The sequence below is a fragment of the Cervus elaphus genome, chromosome 20 (assembly GCF_910594005.1).
Source record: "Cervus elaphus chromosome 20, mCerEla1.1, whole genome shotgun sequence".
NCBI lineage: Eukaryota > Metazoa > Chordata > Mammalia > Artiodactyla > Cervidae > Cervus > Cervus elaphus.
In genome coordinates, this window is record NC_057834.1 from 88252463 (window position 1) to 88267845 (window position 15383).

General features: G+C 45.0%; 1 protein-coding gene across 1 annotated transcript in view; it reads right to left on the reverse strand.

Moving 5' to 3' along the window:
• GIPC2 (GIPC PDZ domain containing family member 2) overlaps positions 1-15383 on the reverse strand; it is a 103629-nt gene that overhangs the window by 22369 nt on the left and 65877 nt on the right. The window contains exon 5 of the mRNA XM_043877986.1: positions 13935-14016. Coding sequence (XP_043733921.1) covers positions 13935-14016 — 82 coding nt within the window. The remainder of the gene's footprint in view (positions 1-13934; positions 14017-15383) is intronic.

Genomic DNA, 15383 nt, shown 5'->3' on the forward strand with positions numbered 1-15383 from the left:
TAAGATTAAATGTCAACTACAGGAAAAAAAAAAAAAAACTATTAAAAATATCAACATATGGAGGCTAAACAACATGCTTCTGAATAACCAACAAATCATAGAAGAAATCAAAAAGAAATCAAAATATGCATAGAAACAAATGAAAATGAAAACACAACAACCCAAAACCTATAGGACTCAGTAAAAGCAGCACTAAGGGGAATGTTCATAGCAATACAAGTTTACCTCAAGAAACAAGAGAAAAATCAAAAAAATAACCTAAATCTACACTTAAATCAACTAGAAAAGGAAGAAGCGAAGAACCCCAGGGTTAGTAGAAGGAAAGAAATCATAAAAATTACAGCAGAAATAAATGCAAAAGAAACAAAGGAGACCATAGCAAAACTCAACAAAGCTAAAAGCTGGTTCTTTGAGAAGATAAATAAAATAGACAAACCATTAGCCAGACTCATCAAGAAAAAAAGGGAGAAGAATCAAATCAACAAAATTAGAAATGAAAATGGAGAAATCACAACAGACAACACAGAAGTACAAAGGATCATAAGAGACTACTATCAGCAACTAAACGCCAATAAAATGGACAGCTTGGAAGAAATGGACAAATTCTTAGAAAAGTATAACTTTCCAAAACTGAACCAGAAGAAATAGAAAATCTTAACAGACCCATCACAAACTCAGAAATAGAAACTATAATCAGAAATCTTCCAGCAAACAAAAGCCCAGGCTTCACAGTTGAATGCTACCAAAAATTTAGAGAAGAGCTAACACCTGTCCAACTCAAACTCTTCCAGAAAAATAGCAGAGGAAGGTAAATTTCCAAACTCATTCTATGAGGCCACCATCACCCTAATACCAAAACCAGACAAAGATGCCACAAAAAAGAAAACTACAGGCCAATATCACTGATGAACATAGATGCAAAAATCCTTAACAAAATTCTAGAAAACAGAATCCAACAACATATTAAAAAGATCATACATCATGACCAAGTGGGCTTTATCCCAGGGATGCAAGGATTCTTTAATATCCACAAATCAATCAATGTGATACTCCACATTAACAAACTGAAAGATAAAAACCATATGATTATTTCAATAGATGCAGAGAAAGCCTTTGGCAAAATTCAACATCCATTTATAATAAAAAAAAAAAAAAAAAAAACCCTCCAGAAAGCAGGCATAGAAGGAACATACCTCAACACAATAAAAGCCATATATGATAAACCCACAGCAAACATTATCCTCAATGGTGAAAAATTGAAAACATTTCCCCTAAAGTCAGGAACAAGGCAAGGGTGCCCACTCTCACCACTACTATTTAACATAGTTTTGGAAGTTTTAGCCACAGAAATCAGAGAAGAAAAGGAAATAAAAGGAATCCAGACTAGAAAAGAAGAAGTAAAACTCTCACTGTTTGCAGGTGACATGATCCTCTACATAGAAAACCCTAAAGACACTACAGAAAATTACTAGAGCTAATCAATGAATATATCAAAGTTGCAGGATATAAAATTAACACACAGAAATCCCTTGCATTCCTATACACTAACAATGAGAAAACAGAGAAGTTAAGGAAACAATTCCATTCACCATTGCAACAAAAATAAAATACTTTGAATAAGTCTCTCTAAAGAAACAAAAATCTAAATATAGAAAACTATAAAACACTGATGAAAGAAATCAAAGATGGCACAAATAGATGGAGAAATATACCACATTCATGGATCAGAAGAATCAATACAGTGAAAGTGAGTATACTACCCCAAAGCAATCTATAGGTTCAATGCAATCCCTATCAAGCTACCAATGGTATTTTTCAGAGGACTAGAACAAATAATTTCACGATTTGTATGGAAATACAAAAAATCTCAAATAGCCAAAGCAATCTTGAGAAAGAAGAATGGAACTAGAGGAATCAACCTGCCTGACTTCAAACTCTAGTACAAAGCTACAGTCATCAAGACAGTATGGTACTGGAACAAAGACAGGAAATATAGGTCAATGGAACAACACAGAAAGCCCAGAGATAAATCCACACACCTACCTATGCACACCTTACCTTTGACAAAGGAGTCAAGGATATACAATGGAGAAAAGACAATCTCTTTAACAAGTAGTGCTGGGAAAACTGGTCAACCACTTGTAAAAGAATGAAACTAGAACACTTTCTAACATCATACACAAAAATAAACTCAAAATGGATTAAAGATCTAAACATAAGACCAGAAATTATAAAGCTCCTAGAGGAAAACATAGGCAAAACACTCTCTGACATAAATCACAGCAGGATCCTCTATGAGCCACCTCTCAGAGTAATGGAAATAAAAGAAAAAATAAACAAGTGGGACCTAATTAAACTTAAAAGCTTTTGCACAATGAAGGAAACTATAAGCAAGGTGAAAAGACAGCCTCCAGAATGGGAGAAAATAACAGCAAACAAAGCAACTGACAAAGAATTAATCTCAAAAATATACAAGCAGCTCCCACAGCTCAATTCCAGAAAAATAAATGACCCAATCAAAAAATGGGCCAAAGAACTAAACAGACATTTCTCTAAAGAAGACATACAGATGGCTAACAAACACATGAAAAGATGCCCAACATCACTCATTATCAGAGAAATGTAAATCAAAACCACAGTGAGGTGCCATCTCATGCTGGTCAGAATGGCTGCTATCAAAAAGTCTACAAACAATAAGTGCTGGAGAGGGTGTAGAGAAAAGGGAGCCCTCTTACACTGTTGGTGGGAATGCAAACTAGTACAGCCACTATGGAGAACAGTGTGGCAATTCCTTAAAAAACTGGGAATAGAACTGCCACACTACCCAGCAATCCCATTGCTGGGCATACACACCGAGGAAACCAGAATTTCCTCGGTGTGTACACGTGTCTTCACACATGTGAAAGAGACACTTGTACCCCAATGTTCACTGCAGCACTGTTTACAATAGCCAGGACATGGAAGCAACCCAGATGCCCATCAGCAGACAAATGGATAAGAAAGCTGTGGTACATATACACAATGGAATATTACTCAGCCATTAAAAAGAATGCATTTGAATCAGTTCTAATGAGGTGGATGAAACTGGAGCCTATTATACAGAGTGAAGTAAGTCAGAAAGAAAAACACCAATACAGTATGCTGCTGCTAAGTTGTGAGGCTGTCATGGCTAACGCCATGACAGGCAGCCTAGATTAGGAGTAGGCCTGGTTTCCTGGGGTAACATAATTATCAGGCCTCCTGGAGCCAGCCAATCAACATATGCCTAGCCAGAAGAAAGGGAACCTATCAGGGGAAAGCTGAAAGCCCCACGTAGGGCCAACAAAAATTACCTTGCAACTGTGTAACCAATCCGCTTACGCCAACTACCCACTGTATAACCAATCCGATTGTGCCAACTACCTGCTGCTTATTTTGATCTAATAAATACCCGAGAGAACTGGGGCTTGGGGCCTTTTGTCCTCACATACCTGGTGAGGGCGGGAGGCCCTGGCTCGAGTCAGTAATAAATTCCCCTATTGCAAGTTGCATTGTTTCGAGGAGTCTTCTTTCCCGACCGGGGACTCGGACTACGGGCAGAACATTTGGGGGCTCGTCTGGGATCCCTTGACTGGGGAAGAACGCTCTTTGGAACAAAGGGGAAAAAAAAGATAGGGAATAGCACTGGTACTCAGGCAGGATTAGAAAAAGACCAGAGTAAAGCCGAGGCCCTGCTGTGAAGCGGGAAGGTGTCTGGCGCAGAAAAAGACCAGAGTAAAGCCGAGGCCCTGCTGTGAAGCGGGAAGGTGTCTGGCGCAGAAAAAGACCAGAGTAAAGCCGAGGCCCTGCTGTGAAGCGGGAAGGTGTCTGGCGCAGAAAAAGACCAGAGTAAAGCCGAGGCCCTGCTGTGAAGCGGGAAGGTGTCTGGCGCAGAAAAAGACCAGAGTAAAGCCGAGGCCTTGCTGTGAAGCGGGAAGGTGTCTGGCGTTAGGGAAAGCTTTCCATGAGGGAACAGACTGGCCGTTCCGGCTGGCGTGAGGCCGAGGCCAGTGAGCGCGCTGGGAGGCAGCCAGCTCTGCGGGAAGGAGACCTCCTCTCCTAAGCCCGAATCTGGGGAACAGCGGACGCCATACGGTAAGGTGACCCTTGTTCCAGAGGATCTGTGTCATCGGCCGATGTATGTCTGTCTGTGTGTTTTTCTGTGTAACTGCCGGCATTGTCTCCTGTCTCATTGTTCTCTGGTGTGTTGTTGTCTACTTCTTCCTATAAAGCCTTGGAGCCTCATTTCTGTTTCTGGGAGTTTCAGTGAACAGGCAGACAGTTGTCGGGGCAACTGACGAGTCCCGGCCAGGGCTACTCCCTGGCGGATTCTGAAGGCCTCCCAACAAGTCAGCCCCAGTAACGGGAGCCCGAGAGGGTGAAACTCCTCTCTTTTTCTCGTATTCTAAACCGAGAATCTGGCCAAATAAAAACGCATCTGTGTGGGCACGGGACAGGCACTTAAGAGCCGATAGGGCGCCTGCCACTGGAAGACTCCCGTGAAAGGATAAGGGAGGGGGTCACGGAACGGGCTAGAAACCCTTAGGGTGCCTGCCCCCAGCAAGAAAACTTCCATGCAATGACTAAGGTACTCAAATAGTTCCACAAAGCATACCACAAGCCCAACCTCCTGGCCGCCACCACTCCCGATAGGATTTATTGGTGGTAATTCTCGGTGACTTTCTTCTGACTCTCGCTATGGGGCAAGGAGAATCCACCCCACTCTCTCTCATGACTGATCATTTCACGGATGTCAGGGCTAGAGGGGATGATCTGTCGCTACTGGTTACAAAGAGTAAATTAATAACCTTTTGCTCTGCAGAGTGGCCCACCTTCCAAGTTGGATGGCCTCCAGAGGGAACTTTTCAACCTTCTATTATTCGGGTGGTAAAAGAAAAAGTTATGGCTCCTGATCCCTGGGGCCACCCGAGCCAAGTCCCATATGTTATTGTCTGGCAAGACCTAGTAAAAGATCCGCCCAAATGGTTAAAACCTTTTGTTCACAAACTCTCTGATTCTCCTAATGTACAGGCCCTGGTTATAAAAACTCCCACTCCCCCAGAGGAAGCCAAGAAGAAGGGCCCAAAACCAGTCTTGCAGAAATCCTTGGACTGGAACCTGATTGACTTAGAGACAGAAATTAGGCCCCCACCATATGCCCCTCCTCCGTTGCAGGTGCCCCCGGAGGAAAGAGCACCCCCCCTGATGAATCAGAAGGGACAAGGGAACCCCGACCCCAGAGAAGGAATAGAAGAAATAGGGGTTAGCAGGATCATGGGGACCCAGAGTTACCTTCATCTACTGTACAGGCACTCCCTGTCCGGGTGGGACCAGCTAACCCAGACGGAGAGTGAACCTATCAGTACTGGCCCTTTTCCACGAGTGATCTATATAATTGGAAAACCCAAAATCCTCCTTTTTCAGAGAAACCCCAAGGCCTCATTAATCTCTTAGATTCCATTTTGTTCACTCATAACCCCACCTGGGATGATTGCCAGCAGCTGTTGTAGGTGCTCTTCAACACGGAAGAATGGGAGCGAATCCTGGCAGAGGCGCGAAAACGGGTCCCGGGGGTCGACGGGAGACCAACCGCCCAGCCTCATCTCGTGGACGAGGGGTTTCCTCTGTTGCGGCCTAACTGGGATTTTGAGCGAGTGAAAGGTAGGGAGCGTCTCCGAGTGTACCGCCAGACTCTAATGGCTGGCCTGTGGGCCGCAGCTAGGAAGCCAACAAATTTGGCAAAGGTAAATTTAGTAAGGCAAGAGCCCACTGAGAGCCTGTCAGCCTTCCTAGAGAGGCTAATGGAAGCCTTTAGGCAATATACACCTATGGACCCCCAGGCTGAGGAATCACGCGCTGCAGTTCTACTAGCGTTTGTGAATCAGGCAGCTCCAGATATTAAGAGGAAATTACAAAAGATAGAAGGGTTAGGAGAGCAGACAATACAAGACTTACTGAAAGTAGCTGGAAAGGTATTTAATAATAGGGAGACCCCAGAAGAAAGGGAGGAACGACTTCGTCGGGAGGAAAGGGAACTAGCTGATAAGATCAGGAAAGAAGATAGGGAACATAGGGCGAAGGAAAACCGGAAGAACCAGAGAGAGCTAGCCAAGATTCTTTTTGCGGGGATGAAGGCCAGAACAGAATTGAGGGAGCCTCGAGGCCCCCAGACAGGAGAAACAGAGAGACCAAAAAGGCAGGCCCTAAAGAAAGATCAGTGTGCTTACTGCAAAGAAAGGGGGCACTAGAGAAAGGAGTGCCCTAAGAGGGACCTGAAGAAAAGAACAACCCAGAGAGAGAGAATTTCCCCTGGAACTCGAGTTCTATATGCGGGGGAAGACAGTGATTAGGGGAGTCAAGACTCGGCACCCCTCCCCGAGTCCTGGGTAACCATACATGTGGAGGGAAAACCCGTTGGCTTCATGGTGGACACTGGCGCCCAACACTCTGTTTTAAATCAAAAACTGGGACCAATGTCTAAGAAAACCAGCTTGGTGCAGGGAGCCACGGGGACAAAAAAATATCATTGGACCACAGAACGGAAAGTAAATCTGGGGACCCATCAGGTGTCCCATTCGTTTTTGGTGATACCAGAATGCCCAGCCCCTCTACTTGGATGGGACTTGTTGACTAAAGTTAATGCTCAGATCCATTTTGACCCTGGGGGAATGTCAGTCACGGATGGACTTGGACAGCCGATACATGTCTTGTCTCTAGCTTTAAGAGATAAATACAGACTTTTTGTGCCTAAGCCCTCAGAGGTTATAGCACCAGATATACAACTGTGGGTCCACAAATATCCGTTGGCATGGGCAGAAACAGCAGGAATGGGACTGGCTAAACAGAGACATCCGATCGTCATCGAACTAAAAGCCGAGGCGACTCCTGTGAGGGTGAAGCAATACCCTATGAGCCAGGAGGCTCGGCAGGGGATCACTCCCCACATTCGACGGCTCATGGATGCCGGAATTCTCAAGTGGTGCCAATCCCCTTGGAACACCCCCTTACTACCAGTGAAGAAGCCAGGGAGTACGGATTACAGACCTGTCCAGGACCTACGAGAAGTCAACAAGTGGGTGAGTGACATACACCCTACTGTCCCCAACCCGTATACCCTCCTGAGCAGTCTGCTGCCTGAGTACACTTGGTACACTGTGTTAGACTTGAAAGATGCTTTTTTCAGCCTACCCCTGGCGGCCCAGAGCCAGGAGATATTTGCCTTTGAATGGACTGAGGGGGAAGAGGCCAACCGGTAGTACAACTAACTTGGACCCGCCTCCCACAGGGGTTCAAGAACTCCCCTACCTTGTTTAATGAGGCTTTGAGCGAGGACCTCTATGAATATCGGACTCGCCACCCAGAGGTCATCCTGCTGCAATATGTAGATGATCTGATGTTGGCTGGAACCACAGAGGAGGCATGCAGCCGTGCCACCGGTGACCTCTTACAGACTCTAGGCACCTTGGGATATCGTGCTAGCGCTAAGAAGGCACAAATATCCCGGCAAGAGGTCACCTATTTGGGGTATAAGATCAGGCAGGGGCAAAGGTGGCTAACTCAGGCCATGAAGGAAACAATATTGCAGATACCAGAGCCCAAGACCCCCTGCCAGGTGAGAGAGTTTTTGGAGACTGTTAGATATTGTAGACTATGGATCATGGGGTTTGCTGAGAAGGCCCGGCCCTTATATGAGGGAAGTAAAGAGACCCCAAACTGGACTTGGACTGAGCCAATGAAACAGGCTTTCCAGACACTCAGATGGGCCCTACTAGAAGCCCCAGCCCTTGCCCTGCCTAACCCAAACAAGCCATTCCAGCTGTTTATAGATGAAAAGCAAGGAATAGGAAAGGGGGTCTTGACACAGCAATGGGGACCATGGAAGCGGCCAGTAGCATACCTTTCAAAGTGACTGGACCCGGTGGCCTCTGGGTGGCCTCCTTGCCTCCGCATCATTGCAGCCACTGCCCTCCTCGTCCGCGACGCCGACAAGTTGACGTATGGACAACAACTCTGGGTTTACACCCCCCACGCCATCGAAGGGGTTCTAAAACAGCCACCGGGTAAGTGGATCTCCAATGCCCATTTGACACATTACCAGGCCCTGCTGCTTGATGCCCCACGGGTGCAATTTCAGACCCCTTGCTTCCTGAATCCAGCCACGCTTCTACCTAACCCAGAGAAGGACCACCCTCTCCATGATTGCAGTGAGATACTGGCTGAGGCCCTGGCAGCTCAAAAAGACTTAACTGATGTGCCGCTAAACAACAGTGAGCTAGTATGGTTCACTGATGGGAGCAGCTATGTAAAAGATGGACAAAGGAAGGCGGGAGCCGCTATAGTTAATGATTCAGGGCAGACAATATGGGCTGAGACACTTCCCCCAAACACTTCTGCACAAAAAGCAGAATTGATTGCCCTAATACAGGCTTTGGAACAAGCAAAAGGGAAGAGAGTCACCATTTTTACAGACAGCCTATATGCTTTTAGCACTGCCCATATTCAAGGTCCAATATACCAGGAAAGGAGATTTAGAACAGCGGAGGGAAAAGAAGTCAAAAATTTGCCCGAGATCCACAGGCTCCTGAAAGCTGTTCAACTGCCCCGGGCAGTAGCAATTGTACATGTCCCTGGTCACCAGAAAGGAAAAGATCCTAGGGCACGGGGCAATCGGGCTGCTGATGCGGCCCCTCGAAAAGCAGCCAGCTGGGACTACGCCGCCCCCATATTAGCCGTGGGACTTCCACCTCCTGGTATGGGGACTCTGCCGCCAGTCCCCGACTATTCCCTCCCTGACCTTGTTTGGATCAACGAGGATACCACCCTCCAGAAGGATGACAAAGATGGATGGTACTGAGATCAAAACAACAACCTGATATTGCCTGCCATCCTGGGTCGTCACCTATGTGAACACCTGCACACAACGACACACTTGGGAGAAAAAAAGACCTTGACTCTTCTCCAGACAGCCTGCCTGAGGTTCCCTCGACAAAATGCAACTGTACGAGAAATAATCCAGGCTTGCAAAGCATGCCAGCTGATAAAGACAGGGAAAAGGCAGCACACTGGAACGAGGTACCTAGGGGAAGAGCCAGGGCAACACTGGGAGATAGATTTCACTGAGGTAAGGCCAGGCAAGTACGGGTATCGCTATCTGTTGGTTCTGGTAGATACCTTCTCGGGGTGGGTAGAAGCCTTCCCCACTAAGGGAGAGACAGCAACAGTGGTTGCTAAAAAGATCTTAGAGGAGATAGTGCCTAGGTATGGGCTGCCAGTGACTATGGGCTCAGATAACAGACCTGCCTTTGTGAGCCAGATTGTACAAGGGCTGGCCCAAGCTCTGGGGACAAAATGGAAGTTACATTGTAAATATAATCCCCAGAGCTCAAGACAGGTTGAGAGAATAAATCAGACCCTAAAAAAAACTTTGACAAAGTTGGCAATAGAGACTGGCGGGGACTGGGTGACCCTCCTTCCCTTCACACTCTTTCGAGAGCGTAACACCCCTTATAAGCTGAACCTTACCCCTTTTGAGATTCTGTAAGGAAGACCCCCTCCTGTGTGTCCTATATTCGAGGGAAAATGCCTACCACCCCCTACCTTGGGACAATTCCAGCAATCACTGATGGCATTAGGCAAGGTGCATAGCCATGTTTGGAAATTAATTCGAGAGATACACGAGGAAACAAGCAAGGGGACCATCCCTTCACATAATATTGGCCCGGGTGATTGGGTTTGGGTAAAACGACACCAATCTAAAGCATTAGAATCTAGATGGAAAGGCCCTTATGTTGTTCTCCTTACCACTCCTACTGCTGTTAAGGTCGACGGGATCGGGCCCTGGGTTCACTGCAATCACGTGCGGCAAGCCACCCCGGAAGAACAGGAGAAGGTGCAAGCAGAATGGGAGGCAAGACCTCACCCGTCAAATCCTTTGAAACTAAAACTCGTACGACGGGAGCCCTCTTAACCATCCTGCTGGTAACAGTTTTCACCAGCCCAGGAGCAACCAGCCACAACCCCCATCAGCCAGCTAACCTGACTTGGATGATCTACAATCCTGAGACTGGAGAAGTGCTTAATTCGAGCTCCAACGTGGCCCCCAAAGGGACATGGTGGCCAGTACTGACCTTTGATTTGTGCGTGCTGGCAGCTGACGGTAGTGGGTTTGGTCCCCACCAACTGACCAAGTTTTTTGCCCACGGCTCTTTCGGTCTGTTCACCCATAACTGTGAGCGGAAAGGCCCACAGTACTACAAACAGGTGCCTGTCTATGTCTGCCCGGAAGAAAAAAGGGATCGGAACCAAATTGAAAAATGTGGGAGAGTTGACTCTTTTTATTGCACCACTTGGGGTTGCAAAACCACGGGAACAGTCCATTGGCTCACCAACTCCGACAGGGACCTCATTCAGGTAAAATCACCCCCAGATTCCCAAAAATGTCCAACTAAGGGAATATCATCCAGGCCCGGGCAATGTTTCCCATTACAGATCAAATTCACAGACAAAGGAAAGAAATTTACCAGGTGGGATGTTGGTCGAGCTTGGGGCCTCCGTCTTTACAAGACTGGCTATGACACAGGATTCCGATTCGAACTTAGATTAAAACTGGGACCGCTCTATTTGGCACCCAAAGTAGCCTTAGGACCAAACCGGGGAACAACCCCAAAGCCTCCCTCCCAGAACCAAAGTCAGGCTAATAGATAGACTCCAGGCACCGTGGGACCCCCCAGTGTTAACATGTCCCCACTAACAGACCCCCTTATGAAAATGATCTCCTCAGCTTATCTCACCCTAAATGCCTCTCGTCCGGACTTAACAAATGGTTGCTGGCTTTGCTATAAATTAGGCCTCCCTATTATGAGGCGGTTGCCTTTTCAAGATTCAATGTGACCTCTGATGTCTCGGCCTGCAGATGGCAGCAACAACCTGGTCAGGCCGGTTGACAGTAGGCTCCATTACGGACATAGGCACCTGTATAGGAACTATCCCTAAGACTTATCAACACCTATGTGATAATAATTCAGTCCCTAGGACAAGTCACCCCAATTCTACTCACCAGTGGGTACTTCCGCCAAAAAACGGGTGATGGGCTTGCTCCGCCGGAATAACCCCGTGTGTCCATAAGGCAGCACTTAATGCCTCCCAAGATTTCTGTGTCCTAGTCCACCTGATCCCCCGGCTAAACTGTTACTCAAAAGAAGAGCTGCAACCAAGGTTACAACCATTGAGTCAATATAGGGTAAAACGAGAACCAGTCACTGCCCTGACTTTAGCAGCCCTATTGGGTGCTATAAGAACGGGAAGTGGGATCGCAGCCTTAACATTGCAAGATAAACAGTATAATCAACTAAGGGCTGCAATAGATGAAGACATTGAGCAACTCGAAAAGTCCATTTCGCACCTCCAAAAATCCTTGAGCTCCTTGGCTGAAGTAGTGTTACAGAATAGGAGAGGTTTAGATTTGTTGTTTCTGCAACAAGGAGGATTATGTGCAGCACTGGGAGAAAAATGCTGTTTCTATACCGACCATTCAGGGGTAGTGCAAAAATCTCTCCAGAAAATAAGAGAGGGACTAGCCCAATGGAAGAAAAAACGAGAAGCCCAACAAGGCTGGTTTAAATCTTAGTTTCAGCGCTCCCCCTGGTTGACCACTTTGATTTCCACCCTCCTGGGTCCACTCATAGTATTAATATTGTTACTGACCTTTGGTCCATGCATTTTAAACCATCTGGTCTCATTTATTAGGGAGCGCCTAAATACCATCCAAATTATGGTATTGAGACAACAATATCAGTCAATTTCACAGGGTAAAGAGGAAGATTCCTCTACTTGAACAACAGACAAGGGGGAAATGTGAGGCTGTCACGGCTACACCATGACAGGCAGCCTAGATTAGGAGTAGGCCTGGTTTCCTGGGGTAACATAATTATCAGGCCTCCTGGAGCCAGCCAATCAACATATGCCTAGCCAGAAGAAAGGGAACCTATCAGGGGAAAGCTGAAAGCCCCACGTAGGGCCAACAAAAATTACCTTGCAACTGTGTAACCAATCCGCTTACGCCAACTACCCACTGTATAACCAATCCGATTGTGCCAACTACCTGCTGCTTATTTTGATCTAATAAATACCCGAGAGAACTGGGGCTTGGGGCCTTTTGTCCTCACATACCTGGTGAGGGCGGGAGGCCCTGGCTCGAGTCAGTAATAAATTCCCCTATTGCAAGTTGCATTGTTTCGAGGAGTCTTCTTTCCCGACCGGGGACTCGGACTACGGGCAGAACAAAGTCACTTCAGTCGTGTCCGACTCTATGTGACCCCATAGATGGCAGCCCACCAGGCTCCGTCATCCCTGGGATTCTCCAGGCAAGAACACTGGAGTGGGCTGCCATTTCCTTCTCCAATGCATGAAAGTGAAAAGTGAAAGTGAAGTCACTCAGTCATGTCCGACTCTTCATGACCCCATGGACTACAGCCCACCAGGCTCCCCCGCCCATGGGATTGTCCAGGCAAGAGTACTGGAGTGGGGTGCCATTGCCTTCTCCACCAATACAGTATACTAATGCATATATATGGAATTTAGAAAGATGGTAACAATGACCCTATATGCGAGACAGCAAAAGAGACATAGATGTAAAGAACAGTCTTTCGGACCCTGTGGGAGAAGGCGAGGGTGGGATGATTTGAGAGAATAGCATTGAAACATGTATATTATCATATGTGAAACAGATCGCCAGTCCAGGTTCGATGCACGAGACAGGGTGCTCAGGGCTGGAGCACTGGGATGACCCTGAGGGGTGGAATGGGGAGGGGGGCGGGGGGGGGGTTCAGGATGGGGAACACATGTACACCCATGGCTGATTCATGCCAATGTGTGGCAAAAACCACTACAATATTGTAAAGTAATTAGCCTCCAATTAAAATTAATTAATTAATTTTAAAAAATAATAACCCAGCAATCAATCCCATTCTGGGCATATATCCAGAAAAGATGAAAACAAAACTCTTTAATTCAAAAAGATATATGCATCCCAGTGTTCACATCAGCACTATTTACAAGAGCCAAGACATGGAAGCAATCTAAGTGTCCACTGACAGATGAATGGATACAAGAGATATGATATGTATATATGCATATACACAAACACACACACACAATGTAATGCTACTCAGCCATAGAAAAGAGTGGCATATTGCCATTTGTAGCAACACGAGTAGAAGTAAGACAGATAAAGAAAAATATGCTAACACCTAGAGACTGGCATACTGAGTGAAGTAAATCAGACAAAGACAAATATCATATGATATCATTTACAAGTGGAATCTAAAAAATAAAATAAATGAACTAATATATAAAACAGAAACAGACTCAAAGACATACACAACAAACTCACTGTTAGCAAAGGGGAAAGGGAGGGAGAGACAAATTAGATGTTTGGGATTATCAGATATACACTAAACAGATATACACATAAAACAGATAAACAACAGGGATTTACTATATAGCACAGTGAACTATATTCAATATCTTGTAAAAACCTATAGTGGAAAAGAATCTAAAATATATATCAATATATAACTGAATCACTCTGCTGTACATCTGAAACACAATATTGTAAGATCAGCTATATTTCAACTTTTTAAAAATAGTTAAATATTTTCCTGTTAAAAAAAATAATAAAACCCTGAGGTTTAGAAAAGTTGACTTGACTTTGAGGCCTCAAAACTAGTAAGTGATAAGGGCCAAGTGTTCTTCTTACATTTATATATTATCTTCATTTTCATTATGCTTTTGATCACTCCACAAATACTTTTTACCTTGAAAAGTATAATTGACTATAAATGCAAGCAAGACATAAATAAGCATTAAGTTCCATAAAATTAAGACATATAAGACTTTTTTAAATAGTATAATCTTACCTAAATCGATATCTCGAATTCCCATGTATAATTCAAGAAGATCATCAACCTTTCCAATTGCCTTTTCTTTGGTTTCAGAAGGCTTTATCGAAGAAAAGAGAAATAAGACATTTTTACATGCAATCTCTTGAACATTGAGGCATACATGGGGGAAATCTGAAGTGGAGCCAGTTCCTGGTTGTGTACTTCAGCTAATTTTAATGGAAATATATCTAGAATGTGCCCTGTAATTCAATACAAATCAATACAGTAAATACTTATTTTTAGTGTTTGTGATAAGTATTATAGATTCAAAGAAGAAAAACTAGGAATGCTATCTCCAAGCAGCTAGCAATCTAGAAGGGAGAGAGATGTGAAAATAAATAGCTATTTAACCACAATAAGGACAATTTCTAAAGGATGTCAAAGGCACGGAGACATCATAGGGGAAATAAATTTTTTTATTAATTTATTTTTGGCTGTGTTGGGTCTTCTTTGCTGTGTGTGGGCTTCATTAGGTGAGGTTCAAGGGCTCAGTAGTTGCAGCTCACAGACCTTAGAATATGGGCTCAGTAGTTGCAACACTCAGGCTTAGTTGCCCCATGGCATCTGGGGATCTCCGCAGAACTGGGATAGAGCCCAGGTCCCCTGCATAAGCAGGAAGATTCTTAACCACTGGACCACCAGAGAAGTCCCAGTGGAAGTAAATTTAAATCTCTAAGAGTCCAGGAAGACTTCAGAAAGGTGACTTAAGAACTGTGTTTTCAAAATTAACTGGTGTCAGATAAACCAGGACAGATAGAAGACAATAGAGACATGAAGTCTGTGTGGGGTCACAGAGTCTGATAGAAAAGTGCAGCAGGTTAAAGGGACTGCAAAACATCCCGTGTGATGGGAAATAGAGCGCCAGACATGACTAGATCTCAAGGGGTCCTCTGTGCCTTGAAAAGGGCAGAGCTCACCCCAAGACTACAACATCCTGAACACATACATCTAATTATTTGTACAGTAGTCCTGCACCCTTATCTGTGGTTTTGCTTTCCTCCTCAGTTACCTCAGTCAACTGAGGTCCAAAATTATTAAATGGAAAACTCCAGAAATAAACAGTTCCTAAGTTTTGAATCATGTGCCATTGAGTAATATAAAACCTCACACCATCTGCTCCATCCCAGAACCCCCAAACATCGACATCATATGCTCCTAAGATCCAACCTTCCCTGTCATCACAGCTAGATGATCCTCCTGACCTAGAGTAAGAAAGCTAATGGTAGCCTAATGCCATGCCACAATGCCTGCATCATTCACCTCACTCCATCTCATCACACTGGCATTTTATCATCTCACATTAGCACAAGAAGAGTGAGTCCAGTAAAATAAGATCTTTGAAGAGACAGACCACGTTCACACAGCTTTTATTATAGTACATTTTCTACTTGTTCTATTTAACTATTAGTTGTCATCAACTTTTAC